This window comes from Mya arenaria, chromosome 13 (assembly GCF_026914265.1).
Source record: "Mya arenaria isolate MELC-2E11 chromosome 13, ASM2691426v1".
Lineage (NCBI taxonomy): Eukaryota > Metazoa > Mollusca > Bivalvia > Myida > Myidae > Mya > Mya arenaria.
In genome coordinates, this window is record NC_069134.1 from 57482222 (window position 1) to 57498547 (window position 16326).

General features: G+C 35.6%; 2 protein-coding genes across 5 annotated transcripts in view; both read left to right on the forward strand.

Moving 5' to 3' along the window:
- Positions 1 to 16326, forward strand: part of LOC128214014 (zinc finger protein 500-like) — a 155765-nt gene that overhangs the window by 86685 nt on the left and 52754 nt on the right. The window lies entirely within an intron of this gene.
- Positions 54 to 15830, forward strand: LOC128214018 (uncharacterized). 4 transcript variants are annotated; one of them, XM_052920213.1, is made up of 14 exons: positions 54 to 170; positions 373 to 467; positions 1735 to 1922; positions 2356 to 2415; positions 3031 to 3068; positions 4163 to 4225; positions 6100 to 6129; positions 6564 to 6705; positions 10043 to 10129; positions 11160 to 11255; positions 11651 to 11704; positions 12433 to 12459; positions 13722 to 13895; positions 14550 to 15830. In XM_052920213.1, the coding sequence occupies exons 2-14, from the start codon at positions 380 to 382 to the stop codon at positions 14586 to 14588; spliced, it is 1086 nt and encodes a 361-aa protein (XP_052776173.1). In that variant the 5' UTR covers positions 54 to 170; positions 373 to 379; the 3' UTR covers positions 14589 to 15830. The 4 variants fall into 4 exon arrangements, with proteins under 4 accessions (XP_052776173.1, XP_052776176.1, XP_052776174.1 ...); XM_052920216.1 differs by having other exon boundaries at positions 1738 to 1922; XM_052920214.1 differs by having other exon boundaries at positions 77 to 170; positions 349 to 467.

Here is a 16326-nt window from a genome sequence, read left to right on the forward strand (position 1 = left end):
TTCTTTGTTAGGGGAGATCACTGTGTATGATAAAACCGGTTGAAGTTTGGGCCGTTTTGACTAACTAAATGTTATGGTGGATTTTGGGGCGATTTCCCACATGTTTCAAGGTTTCTTATTAATTTAACAGATCAAAGACCATAATAGCAAACATATTACAATATCGAACGGTAAGTTATTCGTTTAATAAATGTCGAATTATTTAAATACGGTTATGATTACAGTTTGAATAGTGTATGATGTTTACATGTTTTCGCGATGCATTTTTATTTGAAAAAGAAACTTGTCACATTCATAAAATTTACTATAAAAGTGTTTAATTTGAAATACAGTACGTTTGTCTAACAGCTCCTCATAGAATTTGTCCCACAGGATTAAGATGTCATCCAGCGACAGTGACTCTGATCGAGATGACCACACAGTCAACAAGAGCCTGGCCGATGCTAGTGGGGACAAATCTGCAAAAGGTTGGCATAAGTTATTGAATTTCATTTGCTTACTTTTACCTTTTTGATTTAAAAAATCAATTTCACATTTGATTCACCACTATTTTTATGAATTTAACCCAACCCTAGTCTAAAATAATAGACGTGTTATACGGGATTCTTCCAATCCCTAACGTCTAAACAGAAATGTGCAAAAAACGGGGGTGTTTTAAAAATATTGAAATTGTTTTAAGTGAATTATTTTATGGTTGGAATTGATCTTAAAGAGTTATATTCATACTTTACCATGTAAGTGAAATGTTATTTTGCACTAAACAAGCATTTAATTCATTAAAACAAGTTGTTTACCTTTCCAATAAAACGAAAGTTGACTGAAACAACTTGATACAATCGTAATAGCTCGGCCTCCTCCAACAAAGCTTCGTGATAGACCTCGTTCTACAATCGTAACAACTCGGCCATGGCCGAAATGTTCCGAGCGATTTAAAACTGTGCCCTAAAGCCTTGCAGGTGCCCTTCATGTATATATCGTTATGTTTTGACAGAATGAAATGAAGAAAAGTTGTCAAACTCATAATTACAAGTTGGATATTTATTTTTTTGTGTATGGAACTAATATATAATAACATTATCTGGTAATATTTCTTGTTTTTATGATATTTTATAGACGCTATATGCTTTAACCCGGAATCCTGATTGGAACAACTACCCACTTTTGATACTAAACAATTTGTACGTGAAGGATTTGCCATATTAAAAATCTAAAAAAAATCTGTCAACGTACAATTATTTGGACTAACCCTACCCTAATCATAACCATAGTCAGTGGTCGAAATTAACACAAGCCCGCAAGCCCTGCACAGGTAAAATGTCTTCCAGGCTTGCTCAAAATCTGAATTTTATATAGCAGGGCTTGTTTAAAAAAATTGATGCCAAGCAATAGTGTAAGAATTTGGGCATGTTCATCCAAAATTCTAACGGGTTATCCTTGACTGCAAGGTCTAAAGAAATACAAACAAACCCTAAACCTTTAAGAAATATTTAGATTTCTTAGAAATATTGAAATATGAGAAGTAAAAATTTAGCAATTATATTGATGGACCAATTGTAAACTTAGCCCCTAAGTCAAAGATGAGCAGTTGACTACTTCAAGTACTTCACTACTTGGCAAATCACTTACTAAATTGGAGCATTTTATTAATATTGTCCATGGAAGTGCTAGTTTTATTGATTATAAATAGATTTTACTTTTTTGAAGAAGTGAAATAATATGCTATAACCATTATAGCAGTTTCAGTTAAATGGACAAAAGAAAACAACCGTAAACTTGTGATGGCGATTGGAGCAACATGCAACATCAAAGACTCCTTCTGCCTCCCATTTCAACAAGTTGAACCAGATTTTGACCAGGCAGCTGAGGACTTAGAACTGTCTGTTGATGTTGTCAAGTCACGATGGCAAAATATGTTGAAACAGGTATCTTTGGCTATATGTCTTTGTTAAAGAAATTAATTAAAGGTTAATTTTTTCTTACACATGTAGATGAAAATTTTATTGTCAGAACTTCATTGTGGGAAAACAGCTCATTGAGCTAATGTTTCTTGTTATCATATGCCCGACTTTAAGTAAAGGTTCTTGTATCTTGTATTTCTTTGTAAAGACTGTTGCACTATTTCAAGCAAATTTTTAAAAGACATTTTGTTAAACAACTCTGCATATTTTTACTTATTAAATAATCATAGTAGTAAGTCACTTGATATCTGTGGTTAAGTATTCCAGTTAGTCGGCAGTAACCGCCTTTAAAATTTGTAGTATTCAAAAACTTAAAAATGTTAAAAAATATTAACTTAATAATTGTAAATGGTTATGTAAGACTAAGATGTTAGACCTGAGATATGCTCATTTTCAGGCAAGGCAGTACAGGACTATGACAGAGATCATTGAAGATTTGATGGTCCAACACCATGATGTAAGAACTACGTATAATATTTAAAGATTTAGAATTATAAGAAAGTGCTCATTAATTATCTGTCTGAAAGACTGTTTAACCTTACTTTCAAAGAGATATGGCCACTTCAGTCACCCTCGCGTTATTTAAAAAGGCATAAATATGAGGCTATGTATGGAGGAGTTAAAAAGCAAATCTATAAGGAAAAGGGTTAAATACATTATTAGCAGGAGGTTCATTTTGTTTGAAGGTAGCAGGATAATTGCAGTAGACCATGATGTGGATGGCACCCCATCATGTTTCAAAGGGGTAGCAAAGACTATTTGGTTGGGTCGAGACTAATTTCTAGGCTAACCCAGCTACTGAAATTAGCTTAAGAAGTCAATGCTGGTCAAATTATTGTTTTCACTTTTATGTAAGACGATATTGATTCAATGAACAAAGAAATTCATATTATTGAGTAATTGTATTCAAACTTTTTGACAGAAATTTTGTGCAGAAAGTTTATAGGAAGTCATATTTTCCTGAAAGTAAAATAGTACGACTGAGTAAACGGAAATTGTTAGACCTTTGATAGGGGTATTCACCAACTACAGTTGTAGATCTGTACTGCAGATGCTGTTTTATCCATTTCAGCATGTTGAGCTTCAACAGTTGAACAAGGATCTTTATGCGTAAGTTTGTTTTGTAATATTGTTGATGGTTATTATTATTCTGGAACTGTATTATAGAAGATAATTGAGTTAAATTTTTACTTTATCCGGATTCTTTCCATTCATATGCGACTGTTATACAGCCGAAAACATCCTCGGCACCCCAGCATATCATAACCTATATATGATACCCTGGGCAAATCAGCTGTAAAAATCTCGTACTCCTGAATAAGGTAAAATCCAGCCGCTTGATTGGTCGCATGAGACACACCTCATGCGGTGTGGAAATGGCCGAGAAGTTACGGATGTAATCTCGGTTCAAAATAATCCAATGAGATCATGGCTTACAAATCATTTTAGGCAGGATATTGTTAAATATGCCGATAACTCTTCACAAAGGAGATTCTTTCCTTTTTATCGGCTATTTCATTGGTCAGGAAATCCTTATGAATATTCAAGATTAACGAAGTTTCCCTAGCCAATTTGCTCAGGGTATCTTATAGGTTATGATACGCTGGAGTGCCGAGGATGAGCAGAAGTCAGCCTTCATTACACTCAAGGGTTCTTACGTTCAGGATTAATCCTGAAATCTTACAGTTGAAAAGATTGTCTTTTGTTCATTTCCACTTTACTATGCATCCCAAGCAGTGATTTTTATATTAAGAATTATTTTCACCACCTCTTCCTTTCCAATTGGGATTTTTTTCAACTTTTGGAAAAGAACAAAATCACGCTAAAATAGCAAATATTATAGCAAATATACATGTTTTTTTCTTTTTTCATCCTTTTTGCTGTAAAAGAGCTAGTATTATCAAGATTTTGTTTATTTTTTTAATGAATTAATTGCTTTTTTATTCAATTACAGGATTTGTATTGAATTAATTGGGAATATAACATGAATTTTTGGGGAAAATGAACACTTTTTCGCTAGGGGAAACGGCCCTTAGAAGGCAGTAAATAGCACCAAAAAAATCACTGCCATGGAACCTCAGAATATAGTTTAGTGTAGATAAAGTTATAATTAAAACATTATATAGGAGCCCTATATAAAGGTTACAAGAGACTCTGATTTAGTAAAAAAAATTATGTCGAAGGCCTCTCCGGTATTATTTCAGCAAAAAGGCGGTCCAATTACCCGCTCCAGTTATAAAACAACAGCCTGCCCAGAAGAAACCCAAGTAAGTTATGGTAGAATGGTAGTAAGTGGTTGTAGTTTTAGTATTTGGTATAAAGTGTTGTAAAGTGATATTCTTAGGCTGGCATTTCATGTGCACGATGTCCGCATCTGTCATAAGCATCTGCAGCCGCAAAGCGTAAAATGTTTTTTCCATTTCATTTATTATCAACAGCTATCTATGAAAAAACACATTTTATGATTGCATATCAAACATTTTAATCTATAATTATCTTTTATAAACATTTGCAACCATTTAAAGAGAAAATGACTTTTTTACTATCATATTAAGATGTTCATACTGAGAAATATGATTTTCTTGATTGTTTTTTGCAGTTTCTCACATTGAGTGTATAACTTAATATCGTAAGATTAACGTTTTCATTTAAGTATTTACAAATAAAATTATATTGTAGAATAATGCTGGGTCATTTAAGCAAACTCAAAATGTCAAAAAATCAAATTATAGATTTAAATAAAAGTTTGAAAACCTCTTCAAAATAAGTTGTAACAAATTGGATGAAAATCTTACCATGTTGAGTTATAATTGAAGCAGAAATATGTTATGGTATCAGTGATTTTTTTTCGTGAAATTTACCGCCGAATAACGGATGTTTCCCCTCGCCGAAAATCGTCCAATTTTCCCCTAAGATAGTCCTATTTTCCCCAAAAAAGGTTATCAATTCCCCTCAGAAATGAATAAAAAATACAATTATGAATTGTCAGGTTTTTTTTTCGGCACAATTTATAGCCGGATTCATGTCATAAAGTATCCTTTTTTCCCCATTACTGAATACAAATTCCAAATCTGGAGTTCTCAAACTAAAAATAATAAGAATAAAAGACGATGGAAATGTAAACAAAACAGTTAATTCCCTTACATGCATGCGTCTATTCAAAGAGACATACAATGATGTAACATCCACGTCATGGTGAAAGGTGGATTTTCATTGGTTGAAATATATTTTTTTATCCATTCAGAGAGTATGTAACAAATTAAGAGTTAAAAACATTGTGTTATAATAGGATTTATAATTCAAAAGTGACAGTAAATTATTTTATGCAGGAGGGGATTAAAATAACTAATTAAATAGACAATGCTGTTCTTTGTCATGCCTAAACTACATGTTTACATACATGACATTGACCTTCATTGCCAATATCGGAAAATGACAGAACTGAGAAATGAAACTGAAAGTAGACAACTGGGTGAAATGACAAAGTATTTATTTATTATAATGATGGTGTATTTACTTTTTGATGAATGCCGAAGGAAACATGTTGATGAGATTTTACAAAATTCATTCATTTGTGTTTTGATCAATTGCAAACAAGACTATTTGGAAATTGGAAAAAAATATAGATATTGATATATTAATTCCATTCTCTCTATGAGTGTGAAAGTCATCATTTTTATTAGACAGCAGATTTTGTATCCAATTTAAGAGGAATTAAGAAATTGTTTATTTCAAAGAGTTAAAACAAGGGATTAAACAATGTAAGGTGTTAACAGAGTCAGTGCATATTATGATGAAAATACCAATGAAATTCATTAAAGTATTATATAAATTATATCCTTTGTTAATATTTATGAAGAATTTCCCAACATTGATAGGGATCATTTTACATGTTTTGATGATAGTAACAGTCATTAAAGAGAGTTGAAACAGTTTTAATAGGTTTCTTTGTTACTGGTTATTTTAAATGACCATTTTAATGTTCATTGTATTTTGCCAATTTTGGGAATTAACATGCTTATTTTCCCAACTGTAAAGCCACAGGTGGTTTTGAAAATTTAAATAAAAATCACTGGGTATGACTTCTCAATTGTTTGTTTTTGAAACTATGACCTGTAAATGTTTTTCTTGTCATTTTCAGAATAAATAAAGACCATCCCCCAAAACCAAAGTATGTATAATCAATTTTGTGTTTTATTAATTTAAGTTCAATTTGTATTGTCATAATCTTTGTTATACCAGAATTCATAGTGTTTTTTTTTTTGTTCAAATAAAGCGTCAAAAATAAAGAGGTGGCTATAACATTTACCTTTAACATGACATTCAATGGTATAATATGGATTTAAGACAATTATTACAATTACTAGGTTGTCAAAATTCAATTTAACCACCTGGCTTCAATTTCTCCAAACAACTACCAGGTAGTCCCAAATAACACAATCAAGCATAGCTCGCTATTCTTGTGTTTGTATAATTTCGTTATTTTCTCCTTTAAAAGAGTTATGAGGTATTATATTTTGTATTATCATTTTTAACTTCTTCTTATTATGAAAAAAAAAACAAGTTTTAGAAATCAAATACATTTAAAAAATGTTTTATTTTAAGGACAAGCGCTTACAGCATATTTTGTGAAGAGATGGCGAAGAACCTTCCGGATATTGGCGTGCTTAAGATGGTGAGACTCGGCGCGATGTGGAAAGACATGAACCCTGAGGAAAAACAGCAATACCAGGACAAATGCGACCAGGTATATGCAGTATCTTTGGAATGAATCAACTGTTACATTTTTAAGTTTCAAGTGCCAAAAGTGTTTTTCTTAATGGGGCTTGGGCGTTTCTAAAATTAGGAATATCAATTTTGCCTAGAAAAGCCTTGAATGCTTCAAAAAATAGACAGAAAAGTTGAAAGAACCCTTCAATATAATATTGTGTCCAATTTGTTTTATAATTTTTTTTTAAGATTTTATGTTTTTTGCTTGTTTCAAAACATGAAATTGGGACTTCCCCATTTTCTTGTTTAGGAAATAGTATGTTTTAGCATCAGAAATGGTGTCAAATTTTGACAAAAACACTGACCAGTCAAGTTATGTTTTCTCCTCATGGATGCAAATATTTTGACTGAATCTTTGACATAAAGGTTTCCAAAACATTTCGTGTCTTCAATGAAGGGATGCGTGTAGGGAGATTAAGAAAGGTGGTTTTCACGTCTGCCATAGCAAACCATGACGCCCCTACCACCTCAAGAGTTTTGGCCCTTGAATTGCTTAAGTAACACAAACTTTATGTTGTTGGCACTCGATTCTTATCTGATTTTTATCAAACTTGGACAATGGGCAGACTATCATGTCCAGGCTCAATAATAGCTGTATTACCCTATCACTTCACAGTTATGGCCCTTGAACTGTTAGAATTACACAAACATAAAAACAACAAGAACAGTCATAATTTTGACTGGCGTATCTTGTGACAGTTTGCCAGTCTTTTTAAGATAGTAAAGGTGTCCCTTCACGTTGGAAACACACATATAATAACATTAAGTAGCTAATCTTATTATCTTTTTATCTTATCTAATGTTCTTATAGGGGGTAAATTGCTTTGCACATGTCGGTTGGTCAGTTGGTAGACCAAAGCTTGTCAGAGTGATAACTTGACATGATGGTTGGGCCTGACCAGTAGATGACCCCTATTGATTTTAGGGATCATCATAACTGTATCTACTATCCCCACACGTTGAATGATCATAATCTTAAAACTGCCTCAAAGGCATCCAATGACAAATCAGCTGTCATTTTGATCCATGCATATTTCATTCAGTTGTCCAAATATCCATCACAAAATGGTGCTCATGGGGGGCATAATGTTTGACAAACGTCTCTTGTTAATTTTACAGGTTGGAAGCACATGTAAAATAACATTAGTAGCCATTCTAGTTATGCCCTCCTTCGAAGAAGAGGGGTATATTGCTTTGCACAGGCATGTCGGTATGTCGGTCCGTCGGTAGACCAAAGCTTGTCCGAGTGATAACTCAACAAATCCTGGACGTATGGTCATCAAACTTGACATGAAGGTTGGGCATGACCAGTAGATGACCCCTATTGATTTTAGGGCTCATCGGGTCAAAGGTCAAGGTCACAGTGACCTTTAATGGTAAAATAATTTTAGAGCTTGTCCGAGTGATAACTCAACAATGCCTAGACCTATGGTCATCAAACTTGATATGGAAGTTGGGCCTGACCAGAAGATGACCCCTATTGTTTTTGGGGGTCATCAGGCCAAAGGTCAAGGTCACAGTGACCCTGAATGGTAAAAGGTTGTCCATATGATAACTCGACAATGCCTGCACCCATGGCCCTCAAACTTGACTTGGAGGTTGGGCCTGACCAGTAGCTGACACCTATTGTTTTGGGGGCTCATCTGGTCAAAGGTCAAGGTCACAGTGCCCTTGAATGGTAAAAGGTTGTCCGAGTGATAACTCAACAATGCCTGCACCCATGGCCCTCATAATTGACTTTGAGGTTGGGCCTGACCAATAGATAACCCCACTTTTATTTGGGAGTCATCGGGCCAAAGGTCAAGGTCACAGTGACCTTGAATGGTAAAAGGTTGTCCATGAGATAACTCGACAATGCCTGCACCCATGGCCCTCAAACTTGACTTGGAGGTTGGGCCTGACCAGTAGCTGACCCATATTGATTTTTTGGCTGATTGGGTCAAAGGTTAAGCTCACAGTGACCTTGAATGGTAATAGGTTGTTTGAGTGATAACTCGACAATGCCTGCACCCATGGCCCTCGAACTTGACTTGGAGGTTGGGTCTGACCAGTAGATGACCCCGTTTGTTTTGGGAGGTCATCAGGCCAAAGGTCAAGGTCACAGTGACCCTAAATTGTAAAAGGTTGTCCATATGATAACTCAACAATGCCTGCACCTATGGCCCACAAACTTGACTTGGAGGTTTGGGCCTGACCAGTAGATGACCCCTATTGTTTTGGGGGGTCATCGCGCCAAAGGTCAAGGTCACAGTGACCTTGAATGGTAAAAGGTTGTCCTAGTAATAACTCGACATTGCCTGCACCCATGGCCATCAAACTTGACTCCGAGGTTGGGCCTGACCAATAGATGGCCTCTTTTGATTTTAGGGGTCATTGGGCCAAAGGTCAAGGTCACAGTGACTTTGAATGGTAAAAGGTTGTCCGAGTGATAACTCAACAATGCCTGCACCCATTGCCCTCAAACTTGACTTGAAGGTTGGGCCTGACCAGTAGACGACCCCTATTGATTTTAGGGGTCAAGGTCACAGTGACCTTGAAAGCAAACTGGACAATTCCTGGACCTTTTGTCACCAAACTTGACATTAAGGTTGTGCCTGACCAGCAGATGACCCCTCTTGACTTTGGGGGTCATCGGGCCAAGGTCAAGGTCACAGTAACCTTTATCACAAAAAAGTTAAATCTTCTCCCAGTAATATCTCAACAATGCCTGAACCTATGATCATCAAACTTGACATGGAAGTTGGGCCTGACCAGGATATGACACTTATTGATTTTAGGAGTCATTGGGTCAAAGGTCAAGTTCACAGTGACCTTGAATGCGAAAATGTTTCAAGTGATAATTCGACAATGCCTGCACCCATGGCCCTCAAACTTGACTTGGTGTTGTGTCTGACCTTAAGATGACCCCTTATGATTTTAGGGGTCATCGGGTCAAAGGTCAAGGTTACAGTGACCTTGAACGAAAAAAGCTTGTCTGTGTGATAACTCGTCAATGCCTGCACCCATGGCCCTCAAACTTGACATTTAGATTTTTGGTGACCAGCTGATGACTCCTATGGATTTTGAGGTCATAGGGTCAAAGGTCATGGTCATAACACGCTCTATCCTCAAACTTTGAATGGTCATAATCTTAAAACTGCCTCAACGGCATCCAATGTCAGTGACAAATCAGCTATCATTTCAGTCCATGCATATTTCATTCAATTGTCCATATAATCCTGACAACATGGCGCTCAGGGGGGGCATAATGTTTGACAAACATCTCTTGTTTAAATTGCATTAATATACTATACCATTTACAAATTATGTTTCAGAATAAGGATGAGTACCACGATAAAGTAGCAGAGTACGCCAAAGAACATCCAGATGATTCCATCATACAGCTCACGCTGGCGGATCTCGTACGTTATATTATTGTATTACCTGCAATACAGACACTAAGGGACTACTTTTTTGGAGGCTGTGCCGTCACACTTTTGTTTCTTGTCCATAACTTCTAAATTACTTGATGGAGGGTGTTCAAACTTGGTATGATTTTTGGTCACTGTCCCCAATTACCAGTGATCTCCATCTTGTTTACATTTAATCCAATATGTGCAAAAAAGCAAAACCACTTTTAGTGATATGACCTTGAACTCCTATGGCAAAGAGAAAAAGGTGGTGTTCATTAGAGAGGGAAGTAGGTGTTTCATAGTGTATGGCCCCGCTACGCTCTACCAATGTAAATAGATGACTTTGCACCTGATATGCTCTTTGGTCGAATAGAATGATGATTTGACTAAATGGAATGCATTTTGATATGCAAATCGATATAAAATTGACAGAGCATTTTGTTGTCTGCAATTCTGTATTGAACTATCATTTGTTGTCGTCTTAGAAAGTTGTAATATTTGACTTGAAGTATGGACTTGGCCTTTAAAAATATGTTGCTTATTCAACTAACTTCACTTATATAAATGACAATATACTTATGGGAAATCATGTAAAAGCATTGAACAGTGACCTCTTACACGTTTGACCATGTGGCAGACCATGGATTTTTTAAATTTTATATATATGAAATTGAAAGCTTTCAAAGCTTCCTAACATCATGGATTAAAAGGATGAACACATTTGGTCTATTGTATTTAAAATTGGTGTAAAATAATTGTATCATGCCTTTCTTATTTTCATGATGTTTCTTATATTAAAACTTGGTCAAATTCAAACTATTGTTTAAATCCAAGTTATGAATAGAGCGTAAATTTTCATTGGAAAAGTTAATGCTTTTGAACCAAACTTGTCTTAGCTTTTAAACTAAGTTTGTTTGAGCTGTTGAACCAAACTTGTGTGAGCTTTTTAACTGAGCTCTGGTAAGCATTTGAACCAAGTTTGTGTGAGCTTTTGAACCAAACCTATGTGAGTTTTTAGCTGTCTATCTCCTCTCTCTAGGAGTCGAAGAGGAAAGCTGAGAAGAGAAAGCAGTCAAAAGGGAAGTCCAAAATTACCAGCACCAATCATGATTTCCATGGCGGCAAAGATAATAATGTAAGGGAATTGGTTCAGATAATCTTATGATATAATTCACACGAAATAACATCAAATATTAACTTTCTTTAATATGAAAAATGATAAGGAGGAAAACATTTCAGGCTCATTTTAATGTGTGTTTTTTTTTTACGTTATTTGTGTATACAAAGTTATTTCGCAAAAGATATTCTAAAATAAATCCAGTATTAAAAAATGGTCATTGAAAGATTAAAGATAAGCTTGAAACCCCCAGGCATGCTGTCATAATGGATATTTCTGCTCTGAGTTCTAATTATTTTTTAATATGTATGCATTAAAGTTACGGTATGACTTAAATGCATTGATTGATGGTGGAAAGGGATCTCAAATCATGCAGAACACGCTAACAGCCCAATATCCATTTTCTACTTCAGAAATCTGGTGCTGATGATACAATGAATTCTACCATCTCCCCATCGAACTCACCGGTAATAACATAAATTCAGTTACAATACAAGGCTCACAATATAGGTTGATGTTTATAGTTTTCACACATTATCATGTTACCTCATTTCACTTGAATAATTAAAACAAAAAAGAGAATGATTTGGGTATATTACCGGGCAAAATAAAAAAACTATTATATTGATTTTAGAAATTTGGACCTGCAGTAACTATATTAACATTACATGGAATCTTTAACCATTCCAAAAACTTTGTCAATTGAGTTAAACATGATAATGGCTTCAACGTATATTGTGTCTTGAATTTTTTCTGTTACCTAAAAACTGATCAAGATATTCAAATGGAAACTAGTTGACATTTTGCAATAGACAATATGCACATGTACAGCAAGGCAGATAACTCTGGCTTTCATAATTATTGAGTTATGCCCCTGTTTTGACCGAGAGAGAAAAAACAGACTAGTTTTATGTTCACCCCCGGTCGCTTTGTTTATTTTATTTTTACTTAGCTGAATGATTTTTACAGCACTGATTTTATTCAAAGTAAACATTTAAAAAAATTAACATTACTTTTGAATAGGTACTTGTACATATCTGCGTATTTCACATACCTGTAGTCTGTATATTTCAGATACCTGTAGTCTGTATATTTCAGATACCTGTAGTCTGTATATTTCAGATACCTGTAGTCTGTATAGACTGTAATTCATTTTCCCATTTCTCAAAAATCTTTTATTCGATTTTTTTTTCAGGCAAAAAGGACATCAAGCGATTCAGAGGTAAATGTGTAAATATTTGAATGGCATCTAGACTCATTGATTTACTTCTAAATTTTGTTTTAAGTTGTCTTCTTTTTTGAGAGAAAAAAATGTTGAGGTATTGTCATAGCATTGGTGCTGTTGTCATCGGCGTTGTGCAAAATCTTTAACCTTGGACATATCTAAGAAACCATAAAAGTATTCAATAAAAACTTGGCATTCGTGTTGTCACAGAAAGCGGGCACATGTTGAGGAGGGCCCAAAACCTTGGCTTTAAGTTATAAGTTATTTGAGTTATGCCCCTTGTTAAATGAAAAAAACAACAAGAATTGAAGAAGGCTCTTGTATGCTTGTCTTTTACTGCAAAGTCTCGCAAGATAAAGATTTACAGCTCATATTTTTTACTGTCACAATTGAAATTGAAATATAAACATGCCAAATCAAATAAATTTTGCCAAAATTGACCATAAGAGCTCTAAATATCTAGCATAAATTATTAGATATTATGACTACTCATAATTAAAAACTAGAAATGTGTCCATAGGACACGGATGCTCCCACTTCGATTTTTTGTCACAGAAAATAAGCCATAATGATTATTCAGGATAATCTGCACATATAGGATAAGTTGAGTTGAGTTGGGTTTTACGGCATCGCAAGACTGTATAGGTTATATGGCGCCATTCAGGCAGGAAAAAACTTGTTGGATCCACATTGGACACATACTTTTCAAGAATTAGATTGGAAACATATATTTTTGAAGTATTTTTGGCAAAAAAGGGCCGTAACTCCTAAATGACTAAAGCGATTTCCATGACTATCGAACTTGATCAAGATATTATGGTCACAAACATGTGTTTAAAGTTTGGTGAGGATTGGACAAACAGTTTTCAAGAATTAGATTGGAAACATATATTTTTGAAGTATTTTTGGCAAAAAAGGGCCGTAACTCCTAAATGACTAAAGCGATTTCCATGACTATCGAACTTGATCAAGATATTATGGTCACAAACATGTGTTTAAAGTTTGGTGAGGATTGGACAAACGGTTTTCAAGAATTAGATCGGAAACAATCTTCGGGACGTACGTACGTACAGACAGACAGACGTACGTACGGACAAGGGCAACCCTATATGCCGCCACTTTGTGGGGGCATAAAAATAAAAAAAATGATCTTACGATACATGCATTAATAAGATTGCCACTAATTACTTACTGATTATAATGATTCACTATTATATAAATATTTGTATAATAAACCACTATGTATAATATCCTTCTAGGTGCACAGTCCAAAAAAGAAGAAGAGACGGCATGAGCAGAATAAGTGGACGGGAGAGCGGATGTTTATCCAGAATAAGTTGGATGATTATCTCGTCTCGCATCCCGATCTGGACGAGGAGGAAGTGAAGAAAAGACTGGTGAAGAAGTACAAGAAGCTCAGCGAAAAGAAAGTGGTGAGTTATGTTAAGTACCATAGCTGTGTGTCACTAGCAGCTTGGAACTTCATAGGGAGTTTGGTAATGACCTGCAGATAACCCCATATTTATCTTGTGGTCAAAGGTCATGTCAAAGGTTATGGTGACCTTGAGCACAAAGAGCTTGTCTGATTGATTACTTGAGTATGCTCGGGCTGAAGGTCCAAGAACTTTCTAAGGTGGTTGATGACGACCTGCAGTGAACCACTATTGATTTGCCACAGCTCCCTGTTTCTGACAATTCCTGTACAACTTGCATTGCCCATATACCTTACGGTAAGTTTAACTAATTCACTGCTGTCAGGAGGACACATACATGTTTTACTGGAAACTATATCAACATCCTAAACTTTTGGAGGGATGTTGGCCAAATTTTTCAATTACCCCAGAGAAATTTAACGAATTTAAATTTACAATTATCCCCTGTTTAGGATAATTTTCATGATTCTGTTATCTTAATTTGTTTTTTAGAGGATAATCCTGTAATTCAGTAGATGCTAAAATAGAAGTTTACATATTATGCGACCAATGAACCAGCAACAATTGCACACTCCAGGCATATAAATGATCATGCAGATTTAAAAAAAATGTCATTTCTTTTTAATAAAGCCACATTTATATTTTTACTTTAAGGCCAAGTATGAGGCATTAGCAGCAGAGCAGAATGGCTGATTAGCCATGAATGGAGCAGTGAAAAGTTCAGGTTACAAGTTTCCGAGGCAGCAGCATTTTAAAAACATGGACTCGCCATTTTCATTAAGATTTTATAATAACATCACAGACTTGTCATTTCCATTAGGTATTTATAGTGGTTGTGGAATCAGTATATTTTGTTCACTTAGTGATGGTAACATCTAAGGCTATCATTTCACATATTCGATTGGAGTGGAGTGTTTTTGTAACATGGATTTGGGCAAAAAAAATAATGGACAGATCTCGTCACCAAGTATTGAAATCATGGGTGAGAAGTCTGGGTCCGGCCACTCTAAATAACATAGTAATGATGATTTGCAGCAACAACAGCAACTACCGCACTAAAAACTTGTTAGGTTCATATGAATGATAAATGTTAACAAATGAAACCATTGAAACTTGAATTATTTTTATACAGATGTGTTGTAGACATGATGTTCAAGAGGTCAGCATTGATGATTTGTTATGATAGGATGGTCTAATATATTATCCGTTTCATGCGATCTATAATATCATCTGTTTAGGGTGATAAAGCATATAAATCGATTCAACTTGCTAGAAGTGTTCATTATATTCTAGTCCATGAATAATAATCTGTATGTACAATTTTAATAAACATGTTTTGTTAAAGTTACAGAGGTGGGGAGTTTTTCATGCAAAATAAAAATATTTGCACTTCTAAAACGGATGATCAGTAGCTAGTCTTGACAATATGTTAGCTGTCATTTCTTTAATTCAAATTATTTAATCAGAAATATTTTAAAGCATATTGTTTTGAACTCTTATTGATAAAAATAATAAAACCCTTTTTCTCAGGGATTATATTATGCAATTCAGGATTTACAGTGGTTTAAATTAAAACAAGCCCGCAAGCCCGGCACTGCTCAAATGTCTTCCAGACTTGCACAAATTGTTAAAAAAAATTGATACAATGTAATAGTATTAGAATTCAGTGATGTATCATCCAAAATTCAAATTCCGATGACTGAATTAATACTGAAAACAGGATTTGGTTCTTGTAACTTTCAATTGTTAGATTTTTGCTGCTTTAAAAACAGTATGAAACACCTTGAATACAATTTCAAGGAATCGTGTCCCCTTTTCAATGATTTGGGCCTGAATACTTGTACTTGATTTAAATGATTATGATTCTTTAAGTCTATTTAAATGATTATGATTCTTTAAGTCTATTTTGATCCCAGTGTTCTCTGTACTTGTTAGTGTGTGGGTGGGGGGGGGGGGGCAGCTAAAGGGTTGGAGTGGGGCAGCTAAAGGGTTGGGGGGTCTGCTGAAGGGTTTGGGGGGGGGGGGCAGCTAAAGGATTATGGAAGGGTGCTGGGGGAGGGGTCCACTAAAGGGTTGGGGGGGGGGCAGCTAAAGGGTTATGGAAGGGTGCTGGGGCGGGGCAGTTAAGGGGTTGGGGGGCAGCTAAAGGGTTATGGAAGGGTGCTGGGGCCGGGCAGCTTAGGGGTTGGGGGGGCAGCTAAAGGGTTATGGAAGGGTGCTAGGGCAGGGCAGTTAAAGGGTTGGGGGGCAGCTAAAGGGTTATGGAAGGGTGCTAGGGCAGGGCAGTTAAAGGGTTGGGGGGCAGCTAAAGGGTTATGGAAGGGTGCTAGGGCAGGGCAGCTAAGGGGTTGGGGGGCAGCTAAAGGGTGCTGGGGCGGGGCAGCTAAGGGGTTGGGTGCTGGGGCAGGGCAGAGCTAAAGGGTTTGGAAGG

Excerpts from the sequence above, each read along its gene's own strand:
- LOC128214018 (XM_052920213.1), top strand. The coding sequence starts at position 380 with ATGTCATCCAGCGACAGTGACTCTGATCGAGATGACCACACAGTCAAC. Across the intron at positions 468-1,734 it reads TGGGGACAAATCTGCAAAAG|CAGTTTCAGTTAAATGGACA; the intron begins GTTGGCATAAGT and ends TAACCATTATAG. Across the intron at positions 6,130-6,563 it reads GACCATCCCCCAAAACCAAA|GACAAGCGCTTACAGCATAT; the intron begins GTATGTATAATC and ends TTTTATTTTAAG.